At 38.2% G+C, this 22,643-nt stretch overlaps 1 protein-coding gene and 1 pseudogene across 3 annotated transcripts in view; both read left to right on the top strand.

The window, feature by feature from the left end:
- Positions 1–888: 888 nt before the first annotated feature.
- The window catches only part of LOC18422502 (26S proteasome regulatory subunit 6A homolog), a 37,411-nt pseudogene continuing 15,656 nt past the window's right edge, over positions 889–22,643 (top strand). The window contains exons 1-7 of the transcript XR_016050991.1: positions 889–1,150; positions 1,247–1,363; positions 3,763–3,870; positions 4,579–4,756; positions 5,139–5,330; positions 8,253–8,389; positions 14,323–14,706. The product of XR_016050991.1 is annotated as a 26S proteasome regulatory subunit 6A homolog (transcript). The remainder of the gene's footprint in view (positions 1,151–1,246; positions 1,364–3,762; positions 3,871–4,578; positions 4,757–5,138; positions 5,331–8,252; positions 8,390–14,322; positions 14,707–22,643) is intronic.
- Positions 14,799–17,331, top strand: LOC110007317 (uncharacterized). Of its 2 annotated transcripts, XM_088862496.1 has the most exons (5): positions 14,799–15,356; positions 15,476–16,078; positions 16,228–16,361; positions 16,454–16,565; positions 16,655–17,331. In XM_088862496.1, the coding sequence occupies exons 2-4, from the start codon at positions 15,742–15,744 to the stop codon at positions 16,490–16,492; spliced, it is 510 nt and encodes a 169-aa protein (XP_088718622.1). In that variant the 5' UTR covers positions 14,799–15,356; positions 15,476–15,741; the 3' UTR covers positions 16,493–16,565; positions 16,655–17,331. The 2 variants fall into 2 exon arrangements, with proteins under 2 accessions (XP_088718622.1, XP_088718623.1); XM_088862497.1 differs by lacking the exon at positions 14,799–15,356 and having other exon boundaries at positions 15,490–16,078; positions 16,658–16,678.

The raw sequence follows: 22,643 nt of genomic DNA, 5'->3' as shown, positions 1-22,643 counted from the left end.
GCGCTAACCAATTAAGCCCAAGCTCTTATCCTAAATTAATTTTGAAGTTGGCGGTGCCCCATACATGGGCACAAGTCACCATGACGGGTGCATAAGCGCACTAACTAACAACAATACACTCGTGCATAATAAAAACATAGGGAAAAATACAAAAAACACCCTAAAATGGACTATCTATGCAACTTACCCGCACCCCAATCTTTTTTCTTACTTTTTTTCCCCAAAACTACCTTTCCTCGCAAAACCCCCCCAAAGTAAAAAGTTTTTATTTTTTGGATAGAAATGGCCTTCCTATACAAATCAAATCAATTCGTGGGTCCCAAGTACCGTACTGTCGGAGCGTGTCTTTGCACTGCTGGAGCATATTCTCATAATATCGAAATGCTGTGGCTCAGACCTGCATTGCCGGAGCACACATTCAATATGCCGGAGCGCTTGTTTATACTGTCAGAGCGCGATCTTCCATGGCCGGAGCGCGTGTGGCTCCAAAGACTTCATTGCTAGAGCGCAATGCCAAAGCGCATCTTTGCACTTTCAGAGTGAGTTCTCATAATACCGGAGCGCTGCGGTGCATACCTGTATTGCCGAAGCGCACATTCAGAATGCTGGAACGTGTGTTTGTACTGTCGAAGCGCATGTGAAAACAGGAAAAAGAAGGCCGTGTGAAAACAAACAAGAGTAGTTTAGTCTTATTTCATGCTACTTTTGGGTTGAGGGTTATTTACCAGGAAAGGTTGTTTAAGGAAAAAAGTGAGAAAAAGATATAGGATAGGGTAAGTTGCATAGATAGTCCATTTTAAGGTGTTTTTGTTTTATTTTGTTTTGTTTTTTTTTTTTTTGTTAGTAATTTCCCCTAAAACATACCCCCTAGTGGCTTCTTCACTTTATCATGGATCCCGGCACTCCTTTCCTCCATAAGTAACCGCTCCTGTCACCCTGCACTCCTTCCGCCTCCATAAGTAACCGCTTGTTGTTTATTACAATAAAGATTGGTTAGAGCCTCTGTACAAGAGTGCTTCTTTGAAAACCATGGCTTCCCCTGATCCTGAAGATGACTGAGGATTCTGAGGATGATGAAATCGCTTGCATGTCGACGGAGGACATTATCCACAACTCTCGAGTTCTTGATAGGGAAATGCGCGTCTTTGAGGTATGCCCTCTCTCTCTTTCTCTTTTCTTGGTCTAGAATAGCGTAAACCCTAAACAAGTATTTAGGGTTACTTATTGGTCTTCTTCTGCATCAAAGGATGAGTTGCAGAGAACGAACCTAGTGTTGGAGACATTCAAGGGAATGATAAAGGTGAAACAGAAGAAGATCAAGGTCCACATGCATCTCCCATACTTAGTTGCTTACATAGTCGAGGTATTAATGGATCTCTTGTCATATTTGAACTGATTTCTACTGACTCTGTTTTTACCTCATCAATGTTTTTTTTCCGCATTTTGGGGAGATTCAGCGTTTTTTATGGTGTCATTTTGTCCGGAAGTATGATTTCTCTTTCTTAACTTTAGCAATCCGCATGATCATGTGGAGTTTTGATTGATGTGTCACTTCACGGCACATGGCTGGTTTTTTTTAACATTCCCTGCTGGATTAAAGTTGATCTGATTCTTATTACTAAAGCAGAAAAGGATAAAGTTGATGTGGTTCTTTAAACTGAGTAAGTTATGTGTTCATTGAATTAAGGATATGTGGTCTTTTAAAACTGATCCTTCTCCTTTTTATTGTCAAATACTCAAACCTATGTGCAAGTTCACTGAATAGCCATGTTGATGCAAGAATTTGTTCTTGTATTAATACGGTTTTATATGTGAAGTGTTGGTAGGCTTGTGAAGAATACTGTGCCCGTGCTTGTCTAATACCATGTTTACCTGTTTGAATTCCTTTAAGGAGTGTAGATAGGTTAGTCATAATCCATTCACATGCATTCACCTGTGTAGTTTAAAGCTTCTTAGACTTTTGGGAGCTAAAAAATTGGTGATCAATAAATTATTCTACGAAACAATAACTATTTTTGATGAACAAATCATTAATGTCCAACTTAGGAATTAGGCTTGGATCGCCCATGCTATCACCTTGAGTCCATTTGTGACTTGGGTGAGTTGGTTCTTTATGTCATAATCCTAATTAACTTTAAGTTAGTTAAACGAAAACATGTAGAGTAAGAAGATAATGCTGAAAATCCTGTAAGTTCAAGGAGTTGGGGAAAAAAAAAAAGAAAGGTTCATGGAATAATATAAGTGAGTTTCTCGCAAGCTACAACAAGCATCTAGAAACAGTGTCCAGTTTGGGTCTTTCCTGATAGTCAAACTAAGCAGATTTGGTAGGTATTATTCAAGTGGCCTGTCACCATGCTATTGAGTGGCTCGGGTAGGTCGCGAATGACCTGCTTTTACTTCCCACTTGAAACCTTGGGCCCCATTATGAAGTTTATAGAAGTCATAGGCGATGAGGAATCCTGACAATGTTCCTTTTCTCGTTTATGCACAATATAAGGCTTCTGCTTTAGATTCATTGAAACCGATCCTCCAAAGGCTAAAAGAATTTGTTGGAGTGTTACTATAGAAGCAATGGATGAACACGTTATATTATTAACAGCTAGTTTAGTTTATCCAAAATGAAGTTTTACTGCTTCTAATATGTTTGTGAACTACATATGTTGGAATATGTGATATGCATGTTAATTTTGCCCCCCACAAGTATAACGAATTTCAACATGATGTAATGACTTCTATGTTACAGTTAATAGATTAATGTAGCTAGAAGGGTGGATGTTCTAAGATTAATTGTATTCAGAAACAAGCATACATGTAAGATCGTGATAGGACACTCCTTGCAGGAACCTTTTATGTTTAGTTGCTGTTATTCTTCGTATTTTATTTGCTTTGAATATTGGTAGCAATGATATTTTTGGGAACAGTAACATATTTTAGCTGTTCATATCAGCGCATATTGATATTTGAAACTTTGAACACTGATAGATAACCCCACCATGCAGAAAAATAATGATGAAATGGGGAACCTACAACTATGAATCTTTTTGTCATGTTCTCGTATTTTTACTCAATTATGAAGAGAAAATGTGAAGCAATTAAATTTTAGGAAACCTGTAAATATCTCCGGAAACCTGCAAATATCTCTCCCTGCACTTTTCTGCCTCTAGATGGTGATAGGCCTTGTGCATTTATGCTGCAGGTGTTTGTATGTGCCATAACAAATCACGGATACAGTTTTTTTTATATAAATTTTGTACTTGCACCTTACATTTATAGATTTTGTTTGGACATGGAAATTTGAAGATGCTTACCATCAGAAATAGTAATTTGAGTATACTTCATACCAGCTTTATCTTTTGGGTTTGGTTGCTGTAAGGTTGCAACCTTAAACAATCCAATTAAGGCGCACCTCCAAAATTTATCTTTATATGTAATTTTTGTGTAAAACATTCTTAGGATTATTTGAAAGTCTATTTTTATCACTAATTATAAAATTTAAACTTTAAAAATGGTTAAAATCAAGTAGATCTATAAACATATGAAAATCTTGAAATTGGACTGTCTATATAATGTGTTGCAAGGTGCACTATTTATGGGACTCAAATTCTTTTTTTTTTCATATTCATATATCTTGATGTCGAGATGACCAATTAGAGGGTTTTTTAACATTAAAATAACATTTTTCTGATGGATGTTTGAGGTGCATCTTTAATTCTACATTTTAAGGTTGCAACCTTATATAAAATTTTTCCTTATCTTTTTTAGATTATGGAAATGAATATGGAGGATGATGCTGAAGAGGAAGGTGCGAATGTTGATCTAGATTCCCAAAGGAAGAGAAAGTGTGTTGTGCTTAAAACATCTACACGTAAGGTCTGCAACATTAAATCTTGTGCAACGTTAAATTTATGGTTGCTTTGCAGTTGATGGCTCTGCTACCATGTTCCTTTATTTTTTGGTGTGTTTTACTGGGCTCTTGATGCTAATGTTGATGCCAATATACTATTGTGGCTTTTGTTGGGTTTTGATTTCAGGCATTCAGGAAGTATAGGTTTATTTTGCATGTGGTGCTTCATTCAATTTTGGAATTTATAGCATGTATATTGATTTATTTTTTATGGATTTACAGGCCTAATTAAAATTATATGTTGATTTATTGTCTTTCGAGTACGGATGCAAGTTGAAACTATGAAGAAAAAGTTTGCTTAAATGATTGTGTAATTGTAGGCCTGGCAATGGGCTTAGTGGTCTGGCCCTAAAAAGCTAGGGCCTGGGCCTAGGCTGAGGCCCCAACAGGGAAGAGGGGGTTAGACTTGTCCTGACCATTTTTTGCTTTTTCATTTTATTTTCTCCCGGATTGTATTTGGCCTGCCTGGCCCTAACCTGGCAGGGTTAGACTCGGTTCGGGCTGGGGCTGGCCCGACACATTGCCAGCCCTATAACTGATTGCAAATGTTACTTGAAGCAAATCTTTCTTTGTGCTTTTCTTTAGTTTTTCTTTATCCGCTTAAAAAACTTTGATACTATTTTGTATGTGACTGAAAACTTCAAAGCTTTTAATGGTTGATTGCTTGATTGCAGACCATATTTTTGCCTTTTGTTGCGCTCGTAGATCCTGACAAGCTTAAACCTGGTGATTTAGTTGGGGTGAATAAAAACAGTTACCTGATAATCTGAGTATGATTTGCGTGTTAAGGCCATGGAAGTTGATGAAAAGCCTACTGAAGATTACAATGACATAGGAGGTCTTGAGAAGCAGGTGGGTTCAGTTGTTTCACGTTTCTCGGGGACTGTAATGCTTGGTTTTTTTGGGAAGTGTGATGCTAGGAATTTCTTTTTTCTTGCCTCCCTCAATGGACTAGGTTTCTATGTTTTGAACCTCAGATAATTCTCCTTACTCTTATGGGAATGAAACAATTACCTTGATGTGTGTTACTTAGTCATTAATTATTAGATGGTTGCAGTGGATTACAAGCAACTGCCAATGGGCTGATATCATTGAAATGCCTAGATGGCTGTTTTCCTCCAATATCACTTTCAACGCATCTTTTTTATTTATAAAAGAAATGTCTTCATTTTTCTTTGGTGTAGTTAGTTTTGGCCTATTTCTGAGTGGTACAAAACATGATTTGTTCTGGCAGATTCAAGAATTTGCCGAGGCTATTGTTGTCCCTATAACCCACAAGGAAAGGTTTCAGAAATTAGGAGTTCGTCCTCCCAAAGGAGTTCTTCTCTATGGACCTCCTGGAACAGGCAAAACTCTAATGGCACGTGCATGTGCTGCTCAGATCAATGCTACTTTTTTGAAGCTTGCAGGTCCCCAATTAGTTCAGGTAAATTTTTTTGGTTTATGTTTGCTGATGTTGCTTTCTAGTCTTAAATAGTATACTTTGTTGATTTGCTTACTGTATTCAGATGACCTATATGCTTTCCAGCTTACACTTCGTTTATCGTCTGAAGGAGAATTCGTTGATTTATTACATAATGTGATTGTGAATGTGTGCTGGTTTAAAATACATGCCACATTCTCTATCTTTGGTTTCTCATTAGTCTTTGGTTCTTTAGCACTTGGTCCTGAGGAATTCTTGATAGTTTTCAAGATTGTCAAGCCCTTCTACTATATGAGAGTGGAAATCATGAGCTGCAATATAAATCACTACTTGGATTGGACCTATCATGTCTAATTTAAGGGAATATGATTAAAGTGGATAGATTTGAAGGGCTTATGGGACTTTTGGAATTGGCAAAATTTGAGAGTCTTGCATAATTGAATATTTCTCATTGAGTCGGGTGTGCATGATGTGTCTCACGTACACTAGGCGCGTTTGGTTTGCGTGAAATTGTTTTCTAGAAAACATTTTCACATAAAATATTTTCTCATGTGGTTAAGTGTGGGAATATTTTCATACCAATTTGTCTTAGTGCATTGTTTCACACCAATTGGCAACTAACCAATTTGTCTTAGTGCATTGTTTCACACCAATTGGCAACTAATTGATGTAAAAATATTTCCACACTTAAACACATGAGAGAATTTTTTCATATGAACATGTTTTCCGGAAAACAATTTCACTCGAACCGAACGTGCCATAAGTGGCAATCGTTCCCAATTGAGAGAGTTCACCTCAGTAGTGGGTATCATTGTGAATGGGGAGTGCACTTTGGTAGTCAGATAGTCGGATACTTAGAGAAGTTTGAAGTTTTGTTCTCATTGAGGGTACTGAAAAAATTGTAAGTAGGACTGGTGTGCCTACCTTGTGGTCAACACTCATTCATGGCGATTTGTTCCACTTCTTTCATGCCTGGTCCAACTACTCACATTTCTTGCTTGACAATTGTCATTTGTGAATTTCTTGGTTTGTGCTGTAAGTGGTTCCATTTTCTCAATCAATGACAATATAGGATGTAAATTTTCATTCTCTTTAAATCGAAAGGAAAAAAAATACCATAGAAGCCTACTCTCAATGAAGTTATGGAATAAAAGGAGTGGCATCAATGTCAAATGAACCTTTGAATTCTCTCGTCATATTTTGAGTTCACGTATCCTGATATGTATGATATCTATTTTCTTACCTTAAGGGTATGTTTGTTTCAGTTCAATGAAATTAGCCTCTTTTCCCAAGTTTATGAAATGGGAAAGTGGCTCCACTCAAATTTGGAAATATGAGCATGCAAAAGTTCCACTATAAAAATTAGTGGCCTTTCATGAGAAATCTATTCATTTTCACTTTTATTCCTCTCCCCTCTTTCTACTTCTCTCTGTACTATCTCCCCTTACTATCTTTATCTCCTCCCAGCTCTGACTCCTCTCTTTTCTATCTCTTCATGTCTCTTTTCTCACTCCTCCATCTCCTTACCCTTCCTCTCTTCTCTCTTTCTTACCCTAAACTTCTCTCTTTACATACCCTTACAATTTCTGTCCTCTCTCACTCTCCTGCACCCCTTGTTCTTCTTTTTTGTAAGAAAGGGTTTTTGTGTTTTATTGTATGTTTCTGAGCACCCAACTTGTGGGATGCCATCACCCACACCTTGTGGGTTTTGTAAACATATTTTACTATCTAATACATATTGTCACATTTTACCTAAAAACAAAAAAGAGATATGTCTCAGTCGATTTATTTCCTGATATAGATTTCATAATTAATAAACGTGCCCTGGATTTCTATGCCCTGATAAAAGTGAATGTTAATGGTAGTTATCCTGTTCATTCTAGTTCCATTACTCACATTATTGTTTGGTGCTTTTCTAGTCTTCTGGCCCACAAGGATACCGTAATTGCCACATCATGCATGCTTTCTACTGTTTGGAAGGACATTGTTGTGACTATTTTTTCCTGTCGGACGATTCTCTTTTTTCTATCAGATGGCTTCCATTTGAATTGGAAATTGCCTTTTTTCTGCATGCGCATGTAGTCGGTATCTCCGGGTTGTTGAATTATGCATGCATTACGTATCTCCAGCCATAAACAAATTTGATGCAATTATTATCATTATGAAAGGGATTGCCACCAATTTGATGCAATTATTATCGTTATGAAAGGGATTGCCACCCCTTTGTACTATTGAGCGAGGTGTGCTCAATTTTGTTGCACCCCGTCAAATAAAAAAGAGACCTTGCACATAGGCTTAACAATTATAGCAAAATTAGCTGCCAAAAAAGAAAAGGAACACTATTGGCATCTTTGTGAAACTCTGATGTTTGCCGACTTTTTTAGAGTGGGTAAGTAGTTTTTTAGCGTATTTAATTTATGTCATTACACTTTTCATTACACTTTTTAAATGCTTCTTGCTTTCCCTAAATCTAGCTAAAGATAGACTTCTTTATTTATCTTTTACTTCTGCTCGTGAAACTCATGATCCTGTGTTCTTCACTTGAATGACTTTAAAGTTTTCTGTTTGGTTCATTTAGTTGACTAAATGAAATATTCACTGGACTGTCATTAAGTTGTACGATTTTATCTATGTCGTGATTGGCACTTTGCTCCTTGATCACAATAAACATACTTGTATTCTTGCTATGTTTTGGGGTATTAGATTTGCATTGATTCGGTGGCTGTATTTTTTTATTGTTTTATAGAGCATTTCTGTCCCAAAAATCTCCTTTTCATGCCTTAGTCAATTTCCATCATTTTTCATATTAGCACTTAACAATTCATTGAGTTGTTCTACACGAACTTTAAAATTCTATCATGGGAATTTGAGACTTCATTTCATTGCAATGACTGAATAGTAAATTGTTGATGTGAAATACCTCAGAAGTTCATTGGTGATCGAGCAAATCTTGTGCGTGATGCATTTCAACTTGCTAAAGAGAAATCCCCCTGCATCATTTTCATAGATGAGATTGATGCATTTGAGACTTCATTGCATTGCAATGGGCCAATGGCTGAATAGTAAATTGTTGATGTGAAATACCTCAGAAGTTCATTGGTGATGGAGCAAAACTTGTGCGTGATGAATTTCAACTTGCAATAGGAACAAAACGATTTGACAGGTGTGTTGCTTTTGCTGTTGTTATTTGAATATTTTTATTATGGCTTGTTTAATCTTTCAAAGCTACATGCGTGTGAAGGTGATGCTTGTAGCATTATGGAATCACATTGCAATATTTATTGTAGTTTTGTCGGAAGTTGGGGAACTACACTTTTCTCTTCTATATAAATTGTGTATATTGCTTTAATTTTATTGGAACCACCCACTTCTTTGGATTGCTGTGGTTGATGGAATCTGGAAGCTGAATTTAATCGTGTAACTCTCTTTTGATATGGTTGTATTAATGCATATTCGTATCTATTTATTGTTCCAGGATGATTAATGTCCTTTTCCTTTGTGAATCATTGGAATGTGGGCTAGAATTTCATTTTTTGGAGAATATAGACACAATTAGATACAAGGGTTTTAGTACAAAGAAGTCAAGAGTATCACAGCTGAAATATGTGAATGATAAGATTGTATCCCATCGTTCTGGTTAACTGTTTCGTGCTTATGGTGAGTTTTGAGGGACAATGTCATAATACAAGATGGGTTTAGACGATGCTTGTGAGAGTGGATTCAGAGTAACTGTGTTTGTGGCTAGGCCTTTATGTGAGGAGGATCTGCTATTAGCATTGCTACATTTTTTTTGCTGGGCTTGTCCAATTAGGTTTGTGGGATTTGGAATGAAAGCTGGGAGGCATGGTTTCCTTGCATTATCTTCTATTATTTTCTTCTCCCTCTTTTAGATACTTGGGAAGCCTCTTTTTGGGCATGATTAAGTAAGATGTTTGGTGCTGCGGAGTCTATCCACCTTGTTTGGGTTTTTGTTTAGATAGTGGGGTCTGCTCTATGGAGGTGTTAAGGGGATACTCTAATTGATGTTATTTAAGGAGCCCATCTCAATATCACTTATGGTTGAGGGTGGTTCTCTCTACATCATTCACTTGGCTACAAGAGAATCTCCTTCCTCTCGGTTTTTTGATCACCCTTATAGAGAAGCCAACAAGACAACTGAAATGACTGAGGAGGGAGTAGTGGCTCAGTTTTGTACAAGTTTAGGATCAGTGCTTCAAAAAGCGCTAGGCGGCACCTAGGTGGCCATGGGGTCCAGGCCGCCCAACGCCTAAGCGGGCGCCCAGAACCTGGGCAGCCCAGTCGAAAAAAAAGAAAAAACTGATGATTGATAATAATTAATCCATAAGACCATATTCAGAAGAATTGTGATAATCCATAAGACCATAATCCCAGTTAAAAAAAAAGGATTGAAGTCCAGAAGAGAATTTTGATAATCCATAAGACCATAATTATACAATGCTAAAACAGTAAAACCATACAAGCATACATTGCTACACACAAAAGTTAGATAGTAGAACTAAATAGAAACTAAAAATAAGAAAAGGAAAATATACAGAAATTCAGAAAATATACAGTCTAGGACACAATAGTCAACACTCAACACAACAGTCAACACTTAACACCAAGAGTCTTCAGTCTTCAGTCATCATCATCGTCATTGTCATCAGAAGGAATAGGGTAAGCTTCATCATATGCATCAGATTCGAGGCTAGCATCAGCAGAGTCATCTCTTGTTTCAATATACTGCTTGTCCTCCTCTGTTGCTTCTGAATCTGCCTCTTCCTCCTCCTCCTCCTCCTTTTTTTCTACGTCCCTCTTACTAGTATGTGCAGATGAGGCCCTAGGAGTCTTTGTTTCTCTATCATTTCCTATCTTTTTGTGCTTCCCTGAACTCAAATATTGTATAATTTCCTCCCTGGTAGCCTTAAGAACATTTTTACACGGGGCAGCTTCCCCCTTAATACCGGCAAAGTGTTTTTTAAACCGGTAAATGCCCCAATTAGTATCATTTCCACAATAACTACATTTAATACGAATTTTGTCATTCGGATTCGGGTTATAACCATGCTTCCAACTCGGATCATCACTTCTAGCAGGGCCTGGAGAAGATATTTTCATAGAACAAGGCTCATTTTCATCATTTTCTAGTTTTTTTTTTAATTCAAAAGTTGTCTAATCTCATCCCCAATAGCTTCAGGAACCTTTTTACAAGAAGCAATATTCTCTTTAATACTAGCAAGGTGTTTCTTGAATTGGTTAATACCCCAATTGGTATATTTTTCACAAAAATTACACCTTATACAATTTTTATCGTTTGATTTTGGGTTATAACCATACTTCTAACACGGATCACTTCTTCTAGAAGTAGTAGAATAGATCTATTCAAATGACAAAGATTTTGTTCTTGTTTTTGTTTTACAGAACTCATATATTGTTTAATCTCCTCTCTGATAGCTTCACGAACATTTTTACAAGAGGCAACATCCCCCTTAATACCAGCAATTTTTGTCATTTGGATTTGGGTTATATACATATTTCCAACCCGGATCTCCACTTCTACTAGATCCTGAAGAAAACTTCTCAAAATAAAACAAAATTTTAAAAAAGGATTTTGCATTTACTTTTATTGCTCGAACTCCAAATTCCCACCTCTGAGATGTTTTCTGGTGCTAAAATAATAAAAAAATCCTCCAATAGGATTATAAAACTCTAAAATTAAATCAAATCTACTTGTGTGATGTTTGGATCCATTTTTCGTAACTTTGTGAAACACTTTGATCCAATGAAAATCACAAAATTTAGTATTCTTGAGGTTTCTTTATCTCTAAAATGGGTTCTTGTGGGTTTAAGTTTCAAATGAACCTAAAACCCATCCTTAAAATCCTTTATGTTTAAAAAAAAATCAATACAACGAAAAAAAAAAATTTCTGCCCCTAGGCGGGGCCGCCTAGGGCTGGATGCTGGGCGCCCGCCTAGGTGGGTTCTATATTGCCTAGGCGGCCTCCCAAGGACTGCCGCCTAGGCCTGGGCGATGTGCCTAGGCCTTCTGGACCGCCTAGGCACTGGGTGGTCCGCTTTTTTGAACAATGTTTAAGATGCTTAATAGCAATGTTGTCAGAACCAGATCAGAGAGGTAGGTCTGAACCAGGAGCTGGTGGCTATTCCAGTCTGGTTGACCATCACAACCAGCTGGTTTAATGGGATGAATCTGCTGGTCCCGATATAGATGAAAAGGGTAAACAATAACCTTTGCTTTTTCCATTTTAAACTCAAAAATGTGTTTTTTATTTTTATTTTATTTATTTATTTTAGTTTCATGAGGGGCATTTTGGTAATGAATATTAGGTTGTGTTTTGCGCATAAAAAGCACTAAGGTAGAGAAAGGATTTGGTCACTCTCTCTCTCTCTGTCAGCCAAAAAAAAGCCTCAGATTTGGGTCATTAAATAAGGTCCAAATGATCTATTCTTTGTTTTATTTATTTTGGTTTTAAATAAGGTAAGAAAATTGAAAATATTTTGTTTTTTTAGTTTTTGTAATACAAATAATGAACTTTTTCCCAAATAATTTCCATAGTTTTTTTGTTATATCCATTCTAATTTTTTTTTGGGGTATTAATAGTTAAATGTTGCGGTATAATCTTATTTTTGTGGATTTTTGTTTTTTAGTTTTTCTAATTTCTTTTTTTTTTTTTGGGTGTACTCTTTTTCTTTTAATCTTTTTTGAGCTTTCCTGGATTAAATTTTGATGTGGAGTTGAGGTCTTGTGACTTTATGTTTTGACCTTTTGTCTTAAATTTAATAGCTCATTACTTCATTAGTTTGTTTTTATTGGTATCGCTTGATGGGATATTGGAGTGCATCATGAGATATGGAATTGTGGAGGACGTACGGTATGTTATAATTTTATTTTATTTGCTAATACTTTTCTTAAATTTCCGTATTTTTAAAATTTTTTGTTTTTGGACGAAAGGTGTGTTATAATTTTATTTTTGTTCCTATTACTTTTCTTAAATTTCCCTAATTTTCATTTTTTCTTTTTCTTGCTTTGTCCATATTTCTTTAGTTCTTTTCAAATTTAATGTATTTTCTGAGTTTGTTTTTTAATCTTATGACTGGTCTGAGAGCGGTAAACCTGTCCGGCGCGACGAGACTGGTTGCACTCACTGGTTCGGCCACTTTCTGGCCAGACAACAGTGACTTGTACTCCAGGATAACCCCTCTTTATTTCCCTTACAAGTGTCATGTTTCCTAATCCCTTGTCCTTCTCCCCTTATTCTCTCCCTGTTTGTATATGGTCTTCTGAGTGCAACTTCATGCACACTCTTCACTTCCAACAGAACTCTTTCTTTTAAAGAAATTATCAATGGTTTTTTCTTTAGGATGCTCTGGCCGAATTAGAACATTTTCTTTTGTACTACCATATCTTTTTGGCTAGATTTCATATCTAATGCTATTGTTCATTGTGGATGATATGGGAGATTCACAATCATATGGTAGACAGAGGAGATTGTCCGTCATCTCCTCAAGAAAAAATGGCGTCTTCTTGGGTGGTGCAGTAGACTCTGTACTGGACCCTCTTTGTTCATGAGTTAGTGTCACCTATCCAGAAACCTAAGGGTTGTGTGATATTCACTTTACCTCCTGGTGATCTTTTGGTTGACTGAGAGTTGATCTCGTATATTTATTGAGGATTTTAGGGTTTCACTTGTGGTTTATGTGCTGGCTACTATTCTTATTTTTTCAGGTAGTTGAGTTTCCATAGAATTATAAATTTGGTTGTATCTATTGGTGACATGGTATTTTTGTCACATGTAGGGGGATGAATGAGGTTACAGTCAATCCTAACTTTGATTTGTATCACTTTGAGCAGGGAAAGTTTCAAATGCTTGAGGAATTCCTAGGAGAAGATTTGGTCTAGTCAATGTTTAAAAATTCACATGGGGCTGCCAATGTTTGAAAATTCGGCAGCCCGAATGCCTAGGCAGCCGCCTAGGCAAAACAATTTGAAAAACACTTAGGTGCTGTTTGGGCAGGGTCATTATGCGCTCTGTCTCTGGGCGCCCGCCTAGGCGGGTAAGGCGCCAACTAGGCGCTACGGTCTGGGCACCTGCCTAGGCACCACCCTGTGACACTTTGCAGACAGGTGGTAAAAAACCTTCGGTGAGGCTACAAAAATGCAATTTTCCCCCCTAAAAAGGGAGAAAAGGGTCTTGAGGGGTATTCTAAACCCCCAAAACAAAAACCATGGCCTTTAGGGTGAGAAACCCCCCCCCCCCCCATTAAAAAACAACTGTTTGTAATTTATCGAAAGATCGATAATTTTTTATGTTTTTTATTTCTTCTCAAAACAAAGGCAATAGTTTGTGGGTGGATTTGGAGCTTCTAGTGGTTGATTTTGAGAACTTTTGGCGACCCAATAGACTCGATTTGCACCGATATCGATTTGATTTTGATATTTTTAAAGTATTATCATATTTGGAAGAGGGTTTTGATTTTATTTTTGCTACAACATATTATGCTATGAATCATGTGTTTTTTGTTTTTTTTACAATACATTTACATGTTTGTGGTTAAAAGATTGATGTTTTTTTTGTGATGAATTGATTTTGTTCTCATTTGGATGATGAAATTGAGTATATATCGTATTCTTTTATGAATACTTGATTCCTTTTTTATGCAATGTGTCATGTTTTGATGTTAATACTTGATTCCTTTTTTATACAATGTGTCATGTTTTGATATTATATTATTTTTGTTTTACTTTATTTGATAAATAATTGATTATGTGATATCTTAATGGGTTAAGTCTTACGTGAAAGTGATACTAAGGTCTTATATATTTAGTTATTCATTTAAGTTTTATTCTAAAGTAATAGTTAATGACTTAATTCTTTAATCTTATGATTTTTACAGGTTTTTTGATTTGGTGATTGATTCTAATTCACATTGATTGATACTCGATCAATTATTATTCATTGAGGAAAATGACTTCTAGTGCATCAAGTAAGCCAACTGATCCAGGTTGGAAGTATGGAACTTGTTCAAATCCTCTTAACAAGAATAGGATCGAGTGCATGTTTTGCAAAAACTGTTATAACGTCGGCATCAACAGATTAAAGAAGCATTTAGTCGACATTAAAGGGGATGTGGCGTCATGCATTCTAGTGCTTGCTAAGGTCAGGAGAGAGATACTAGAGAACTTGGAGGGGGTGAAAGCCAAGAAACAGGAGGTGAAAATAACACGAGATGAACTTGTAAGGGCTGTAGATGTTCTTGGAGTTCGACAAGAGGAAGAAGACATGTATATTGAGGTTGGATCTTCTAGTAGGCTAGAACAAGAGGGCCTATGGATGCCTTCTTCCCTTGCCTTGATCTTGAGGTACTACCACGAGAAAGGGGTCAAACAACCTTAGAGACCCATTTTAAGAAGGATGAAAGAGAAAGGGTCATCCAATATGTGGGGAGGTAGATGTTTCAAGCAGATATTTCGTTTAATGCCATTAAGTTGAGTAGCTTCCAAGCTATGTTGGAAGCAGTGGGCCAGTTTGGGCTAGAGTTGAGGGCTCCAACTTCTTATGAGCTTAAATGGCAATACTAATGAATAACTACTTGAAGACCCACACTTATGCATAGGGTGTATATGGTTGCACAATAATGATCGATGGCTGGAAAGATAAGAGGTACATAAGCATCATGAATTTGATGGCGAATTATTCCATTAGTATAATGTTCAAGAGGTCTATTGATGCTTCAGACAAGTCCCATGATACAGAGTTCATTTTTAATTTGGTGGACCGGTGTATAAAAGAGATAGGGGAGGATGAAGTGGTCCAAGTTGTGATCGATATCCATTCAACTACCATAGCGGTCGATAGATTATTGATGGATAAGGGGGCGCGTATTTTCTAGTCTCCTTGTGCAGGACATTGCATAAACCTAATGCTTGAGACCATTGGTAAGAGGAAGACATCCATGTCAACCATTGAAAAGGCAAAGAAAGTCATAGTTTATTTGTACAGTCACGCTCAGGTATACATTTTAGTATTATACTAGTTTCTTTAGTTATTTGTTACTTATTTTGAGTATTTTTAATTCTTTGATTTTATTGACAGTAATTTAGTTAACTTAGAGAACTCTATGTTGGTCAGGTCTTAGCTATGATGAGAAATTTTACTGAGAGCAGAGACTTGGTGAGGCCTAGGGTGACTAGATTTGCCACCTCGTACTTGTCCTTACAATCTTTGAGCAGAAGGAAAAAGTGAGGTCCCTGTCTGTGTCTGAGGATTGGCCCAAGTCCAATTGGTCCAAGAAAGTTGTCGGAAGAGTTATTATGAACATTATTATGGACTCAAGATTTTGGAACAAGGTCCAGTATGCCTTGTTAGTCTTTCACCCTTTGGTAAATGTTCTCTAGATGGTTGATGCTGAGAAGAAACTTGCTATGGGGCATATCTATAAAGCCTTGCAAGATGCAAAGGAAGAAATCAAGAGATCTTTGTGGGATGAAAAGTGGTATGGGGAGTTTTTGAAGATTATTGAAGACAAATGGAACTCCCATCTTGAGATGCCCCTGCACTTAGTAGAATACTACCTTAACCTTGCTCACTTTTACACCGATGTTGAGGTACATAGTAGGCCTGAGTTCATGGATGCTTTCAACCAGTGCAATGTGAAGCTCAACCCTGATCCTGAAGTGCAAGATAAGGCAATGATGGAGTTAGATTTGTATAGGCTCGGTACTGGATCTCTAGGTAAGGAGGTGGCAGTCAGGCAAAGCTACAAGATCCATCTCGATAAGTTTAGAACTTCATTAGTTTCATTTTATAATTTGAGTATTTAATTTCAATTACCCAGATGGCAATATACCTGATATACTAAATTACTACATTTACGATTTTAGATTTACAAGAAATAGGTGCATGGTGGATGGGCCATTGTGGAAGCACCATTCATTTGAGGCAGATGGCCATTAAAATAAAAAATCTTACTTGCTGCTCTTGTGGATGTGAGCACAACTTCAACACCTTTAAAATGGTAATATTACTTATTAACTTAATGTCATACATACTTAATAGACTAGTTAGTACTTAGTAAGTTGGTAACTTAGTGAGTTTTTTCCCCATTAGGTGCATACAAAGAAGAGGAACAGACTAGAGCTAAAATGACTGAACGACCTAGTCTTAGTTTTGTATAATCGGAAGTTGCAAGAGCGTCAGCAACTTCAGCACCTTTAAAATGGTAATATTACGTATTAAGTTAATGTCATACATACTTAGTAGACTAGTTAGTACTTAGTAAGTTAGTAACTAAGTGAGTTCTTTTTCTAGTAGGTGCATACAAAGAAGAGGAACAGACTAGAGCAAAAATGACTGAATGACCTAGTTTTAGTTCAGTATAATCAGAAGTTGCAAGAGCGCCATCAATAGCTGGAGCGCAATCAAAGGGAGGCTATTGAAGCTTTTGATATTGATGACATATGCAAGTGAACGGTTGATGCCAGTGATGATGAAGTTTACCTTGGAGAGGGCTTGACCTGGGGCCAGGTCCATGAGGCTGTTGGGATAGCAATGCCCCCTGCGCGTACCACTCGGGCTCAAACTCAGAGCCAAAGGAAGGGGAAGGAGAAGGCCTAGCAAGGGAAGGCAGTGAAAGGAAGGCAGTGACGAAGAAGAGGTAGAGGGTGATGACATCAAGAGTGGATGATGAAGAGGAAGAAGTAGATTCAGAGGAGACGAGGGATGATGCTCAATATGTTGAGGAGGGCGATGACTTTGATGATGATGGCATGGCAACATCATCATCAGATGCTCCTCATGCTCCAATTGAACACCCTGCGTGGTGGTGCCACTTATGCCATAGAGTTGTTTGGTTGATGACTTGATGTATTTTTTTTTTTGATTTTGCCTTCTTGGCTGTGTATCATTTCCAGTCTAGACTTCTAGCTTCCTACCATGACATTTGGGATTTCAAGCATTTTTATATCTTACAACTTACAAGTTACAAACTTACAATCTCTTTGAGACTTGTATCATCCGTAAATCTGTTACGTGATTGTAGTATTGTATTTGCGCTATTATGTTTTTGTCTATTTCACGATCACAAGGAGTTTGAGGCTCTAAAATAGCCCTAAGAACTCCCTAAGGCTTTAAACCATGCCCTAAGAACTCCCCTGTTTTCTTATTTGTTTGGGGTGGGGGGCGGGGTTTCAATTTTGGTGAGGGCACCTTGTCTTTGGGCAGGGGCTTAGGGGGCCAAGCACCGAAACCGCTTAGGCGGCCGAATTTGTTTTTTTAAACATTGGGGGCTGCCTAGGGGTGTGCCTCATGTCCTGAGCACAATGAAGGTGGGTAGGAGATGTTAGCTGGGTTGGAGTATAGCTTCTACGTATTCTCTTTCTTCAATCATGCAGCTACTTCTTCTTTTATTCAATATGGTTTCATTTACTAAAATGGACTTGTATAATGCACTTAAATGTACGTGTTGCAGTTTTTGAAAGTGCTTTCATGAATCAGGAAAGTAATAAAGGCATAATGGTATGCTCCACAAATTAAAATTCAAATTTAGAAGACAAAGTAGCATGCGTAGAGGGTTGCTAATAATTTTAGGGGAAGTAACGTATATATCTGTTATATTTACCATTATTACGGGATTTCTTCTAAGTTTTCGTTATTACATCTATACCCGTTTTTCACCATCTTAACAATTTTTTTAAAAGAAGATGGAAATGCCATTTTTCGGTTTTCAAGAACCGAAATGGGACTAAATTTGGTTTTTCAAAAATCGATTTTTTGTTCTGTTCACCCTTTTCCTTTGTTTTTGTGGTTTTTCTGGGGGGAGAGAGAGAGAGAGAGGCTCATCCCTTCGATTTCTCGATCAATTTTTCCTTTTGTTTCTTGCTTTGTGGGTAGTGATGTTTGGGTGATGATTTCAGAGTTTGTAGAAGAACTTGCCGAATCCCTACCATATGTGGTTTCTCTCTCATCATAGTCCCTAACCCTATAACGATTAATCTCATGGTACCTATGCCTCCTCTGGGAATGCCTATGGTGTCTCTTCGTGTGATCATGACTACGCTGGCTCCCATGACTTTCTCTCTCTTCATATCTTCTCTTTCTTCTAGCATTGCTATCTCTCCTCTTGCTCTCTTCCGGAATTCTCTCTCTTGTGCAGTCACTTTCTCTCTCATAGATAACCTTCCCTCTACAATACATTTTCTCTCTTCTAAAGGACTCATCTATATTATCCCTTTCTTTATTGGCCTGGTTTTTCAGTCTCAGAGTTCTCAGCCATCACTGTATCAGATTCAATGCCTTCTCTCCCTAGAGAAGCAGATTTCATTGGTACGGGGTCTCTTAGCATCGGCTCCTAAACGCTTGTGACGAGTTTTGGGGACCCAAGAAGAAGAACTGAATCATGGTTCTCTCCATCAAGTTCACGAATTTCTCTCTCTAACATTTCCTTAGGCGTAGATTCTAGGAGCACTAGTGCCTCACTACATGGGTTTCAGTCCCTTCATAACCCAAAACTGAATTATGGGTAACTGATGCATTGAGTTTTCTTTCAATAGCAGGTTTTGTTGGAATGAAGCTATCGTCGTCATTGAGCCAACCATAACAGGGTGCTCTTCATTGCACACCTCCACTTTGTGAATCATTGGTTCTCTCTATGAGACCAATTTCTCGCTCTCCTGCCCCCCCCCAAAGAAACCACAAAAATATGGGAAAATGATTTAAAGAATGGAACAAAAATTCCGTTTTTGAAAACCGAATTTGATCACATTTTGGTTTTTGGAAAACTGAAAATTGGGCATTTTCGTCTTTTTTTAAAAATTATTTGGATGGTAAAAAATAGGTATAGATGTAATAACGGAAAATTGGAGGTAATCCTGTAATCACGGTAAATATAATGGATATAAATGTTATTTTTCCATAATTTTATTCAATTTTCTCAAAAGAATAATTTCATTTAGTAATAACACTTAACTTGCACAGTGTACTGAATGTGTGTTTAGTAGTTTCAAGAAAGTCATTCATGGATTAGGAAACTAAGTAGGTGCCAGGCCTGACCTGAGTGGCCCTCCCTGGGCGTTCGTGCAGGCGGCCTAGGTTGGTGCCCAGGGCTTGTGCCCTCTTTTTGAGAATGAGGGAGCACTTAAGGGTCATTTTTGACCCATGTGTTTTCCATAAAGGCCTCTAGGGGCATTCTAAAACCCCAAAGCAAAAAATTATTGGAATCAAAGTCCCAAATCTATTAATTTTGAGATCTCCGTGAATTGAAAAAAAAAGAAGAGTTTTTTAAGTTTTTTCACTAAATTAAAGAAAAATCTTTAGTTTTGTGTAAACTCCAAATGGACATTTTGAAGTTTTTTTCATTAAAGTTTCTATAATTTGAAGTTTTGAACATGTTTATTCTTAACGTGTGATATGTTTGTATGAAAAAAGTTACTTACAAATGCAAAAAATTGCAAATTTAACATAAAAATATTCATATATGTGCTTTGGACAGCACATTAATGCATATATCTAGATAATTTTCACTGTAGGGGTCAGGGTCGGCTGCCTGGGCACTGGGCATTGGGCATTGTGCACTAGGCGCCAGGCTGGCCGCCTAACAATATTTTGAAACCTTGTCACGTATGTCAAATTCAATTTTAGAAAAAGGGTAGCAATTATGGAGGGTTGTGGTTGGCTACCAAATAAGGCTCCAATCATTTGGGCATTCTTTCTCTCTGCATAATATGGACAGTATTGTATTAATATGGTAAATAAATGCTGTTTTTGTACAAAATTGCATCAGGGCCTACTGTTTGCAACAAATCCTACGACTAAAAGTAAAGAAAAAGAGAGACTGGTTTACATGTCTAAAATGTGTCATCCCTGTAATGAGAACTTTGTGCACATCCTACTGTGATTCATAAACTTCGAGTTCTTTGGCTACTAGGAGTAAAAGAGTAGAAAGGCTTTTTTCTTGTGGGTGGTGGGGGGGGGGATGGTTTTTTTGTTTTTTGTTTTTTTTTTGGTGGGGGGAGAAGAGAGGGAAGGGGTGGATGACAGAAACTGGAGAGGGGGTAAGACAAGGGGGTTTGAATTGGGAAGGTTTGAGAAAGAAGAAAAAAAGGGGGGGGCATGAGAAAGGGAAAGGGTGGATGACAGAAACCCGAGAGGGGTAAGATGAGGGATATTTAGTTGGGATTCCAACCAAAACATCCCTCAGAAACTCCGTGCATTAAGTGGAAGTTACTCAGGCCTATGGGCAACCATCTGCAAGGCCTTGGCCCCTTGTTTTGCTAGTCCGCCAGCTTTCTTATTGGCCTCTGGCCATGGATTTATGAACGTGATAAACACTATTTGATCGAAGATGGGTTGGAGCCTCCATGGCGCCGTAGATGAGCCTGAAGCCCAAAGAGACTACTTTTTTGGATTCATCTTCCATCAAAATCGTAGACCCTATCAGAAAGTTTCAGTCGTTGTAGTAGAGCATGGGGTTGGCCTTGTTAAAATTTGTCACACCAATTGGGCCTGAGAAAATGAGTAAAACATGCGGTTGATTGTTGTGAAACACATATCCTTGCTGGACCATGGTTGCTGAGAGAGCAACTGTCAAAGTTTGATTTGATGACCCCTGGTCCCTGGGGAGACTAACAAACCACTCATGTGGCACACATAGATTTTGATGCAAAGTAGTTGCCCAGCTGTTTAGGAAATCCTCCATAAAGAAAAGAGCAAGCTCCTTAGTGTTTCTCGTCGAGAAACTAACTTTGGCCACAATCTGATCAATGATTTTCACCACCCTAGTCACCCGACGCTCGAACTCTATTGTTCTGTTCTATCCAAGTGCACCTTGTAGTAGCCACCACCGTGGCTCTCCACATGAAGGGGCTTGAAAGCTTGAAGCAGCGAAGAAAGTTGCCCACTGTGCTTGGCACTGCCCACTGCCATCTGAATTTTTTCAGTAATGCAGACCCGATCTTATGGGCCTCCGGGCAGTCTACGGTAGGTGGTCATTTTTTTGCCATCTTCCTTGCACATGACATACATATTTGGTAAAGGGATGCCTCTTCTTTGGAATTGATCCCTCTTCAAGACCATTTTGGAAAGCGCAACCCAATTGAATGCCTGAATTTTTGGCTGTAACAGGGCAGTCACACGTTGTTGGTAACCAGGGGCAAGGGCAAGGGTTGAGATGTGATTTGCTTGTATATGGAGGTCAACATGGAAAGCCTACTTGGCAGGGGAGTCCATGTCAGCTTATATCTACCCAAGGCTGTGGTGAAAACGTGGTTGAGTGTCACCAACAGCGAGATCATATCGTTGATCTCCTCATCCATGAGATGCCTCTGAAATTTGGGAGACCAAGTCAGCTGATCTCCTAAGAATTCGTCTGACTCTGCCACCTTAGCCCCCTTGTTTTGTGCCATTGAGAATAATCTGGTGTACTGTGGTTCCAAAGTAGAATCCCTATCCATAAGTTTTTCCAAATGCTGACTCTGTTCCCCCCTTAAATCTGGTGTTAGCAACAAAACCCAGATGTTCTAAAAGAATGCTCTTCCGGTCACCAGATTCATTCACTCTCCTCACACCCCCCCCTGGCATCCCCCCAAAATTGTTCAATCATATCCGTTTAAGGCCACGTTCTGCCATTTATGTCCTTCTTAGGCCATGAATCTCCACCACTTTCCAATGAGGGCAGTGTTGACCCCTTTGAGTTCTCTTGTGCTCAAACCCCCTTCTTTCTTTGGTTTTCATGCCTGGTCCCAATTGGCCAGGTGAAACTTGTGTTCACCACTTGACCCAAACCTCAGAAAATTCCTCGTCATGCATTCAAAGCAGTTGACCAGTGTGATGAACATTCTAAACATCAACATATGGAAGCAGTTGACCACTGTGATGAACATTCTAAACATCGACATATGGAAGATAGGTTTATTAGAGAGGGTGGCCTTGATAAGTGTTATTCTGCCCCTGAAAGAGAAAAATCTAGATTCCCATGTAGCCAGTATTCATTGAATCTTTTGACCACTGGGTTCCAAAGGGCCTTTCGTGGTTTGCCCGTGCAAAGGGCAAGTCCAAGTATTTAGCGGGTAGTAAGCCTAAACCACATCCCAACTTCCGAGCAAGCTCTCTTTCGTCCTCGGGTGTGACAACTCAATGCCCATTCGCTTTGGTTTTCTGCATGTTGATAGCGGGTAGTAAGCTTAAACCACATCCTAACTTCCGAGCAAGTTCTCTTTCGTCCTCGGGTGTGACAACTCATTACCCATTCACTTGGGTTTTCTGCATGTTGAGCTTGAACCCTGTGGAGACCTTGAATGATTTC

The sequence above is a fragment of the Amborella trichopoda genome, chromosome 3 (assembly GCF_054954075.1).
Source record: "Amborella trichopoda isolate Santa Cruz 75 chromosome 3, AtrichopodaSantaCruz75HAP2 v2.0, whole genome shotgun sequence".
NCBI lineage: Eukaryota > Viridiplantae > Streptophyta > Magnoliopsida > Amborellales > Amborellaceae > Amborella > Amborella trichopoda.
The sequence above is the reverse complement of the archived record's forward strand: the minus strand, read 5'-3'. Positions and strand labels throughout refer to the sequence as shown.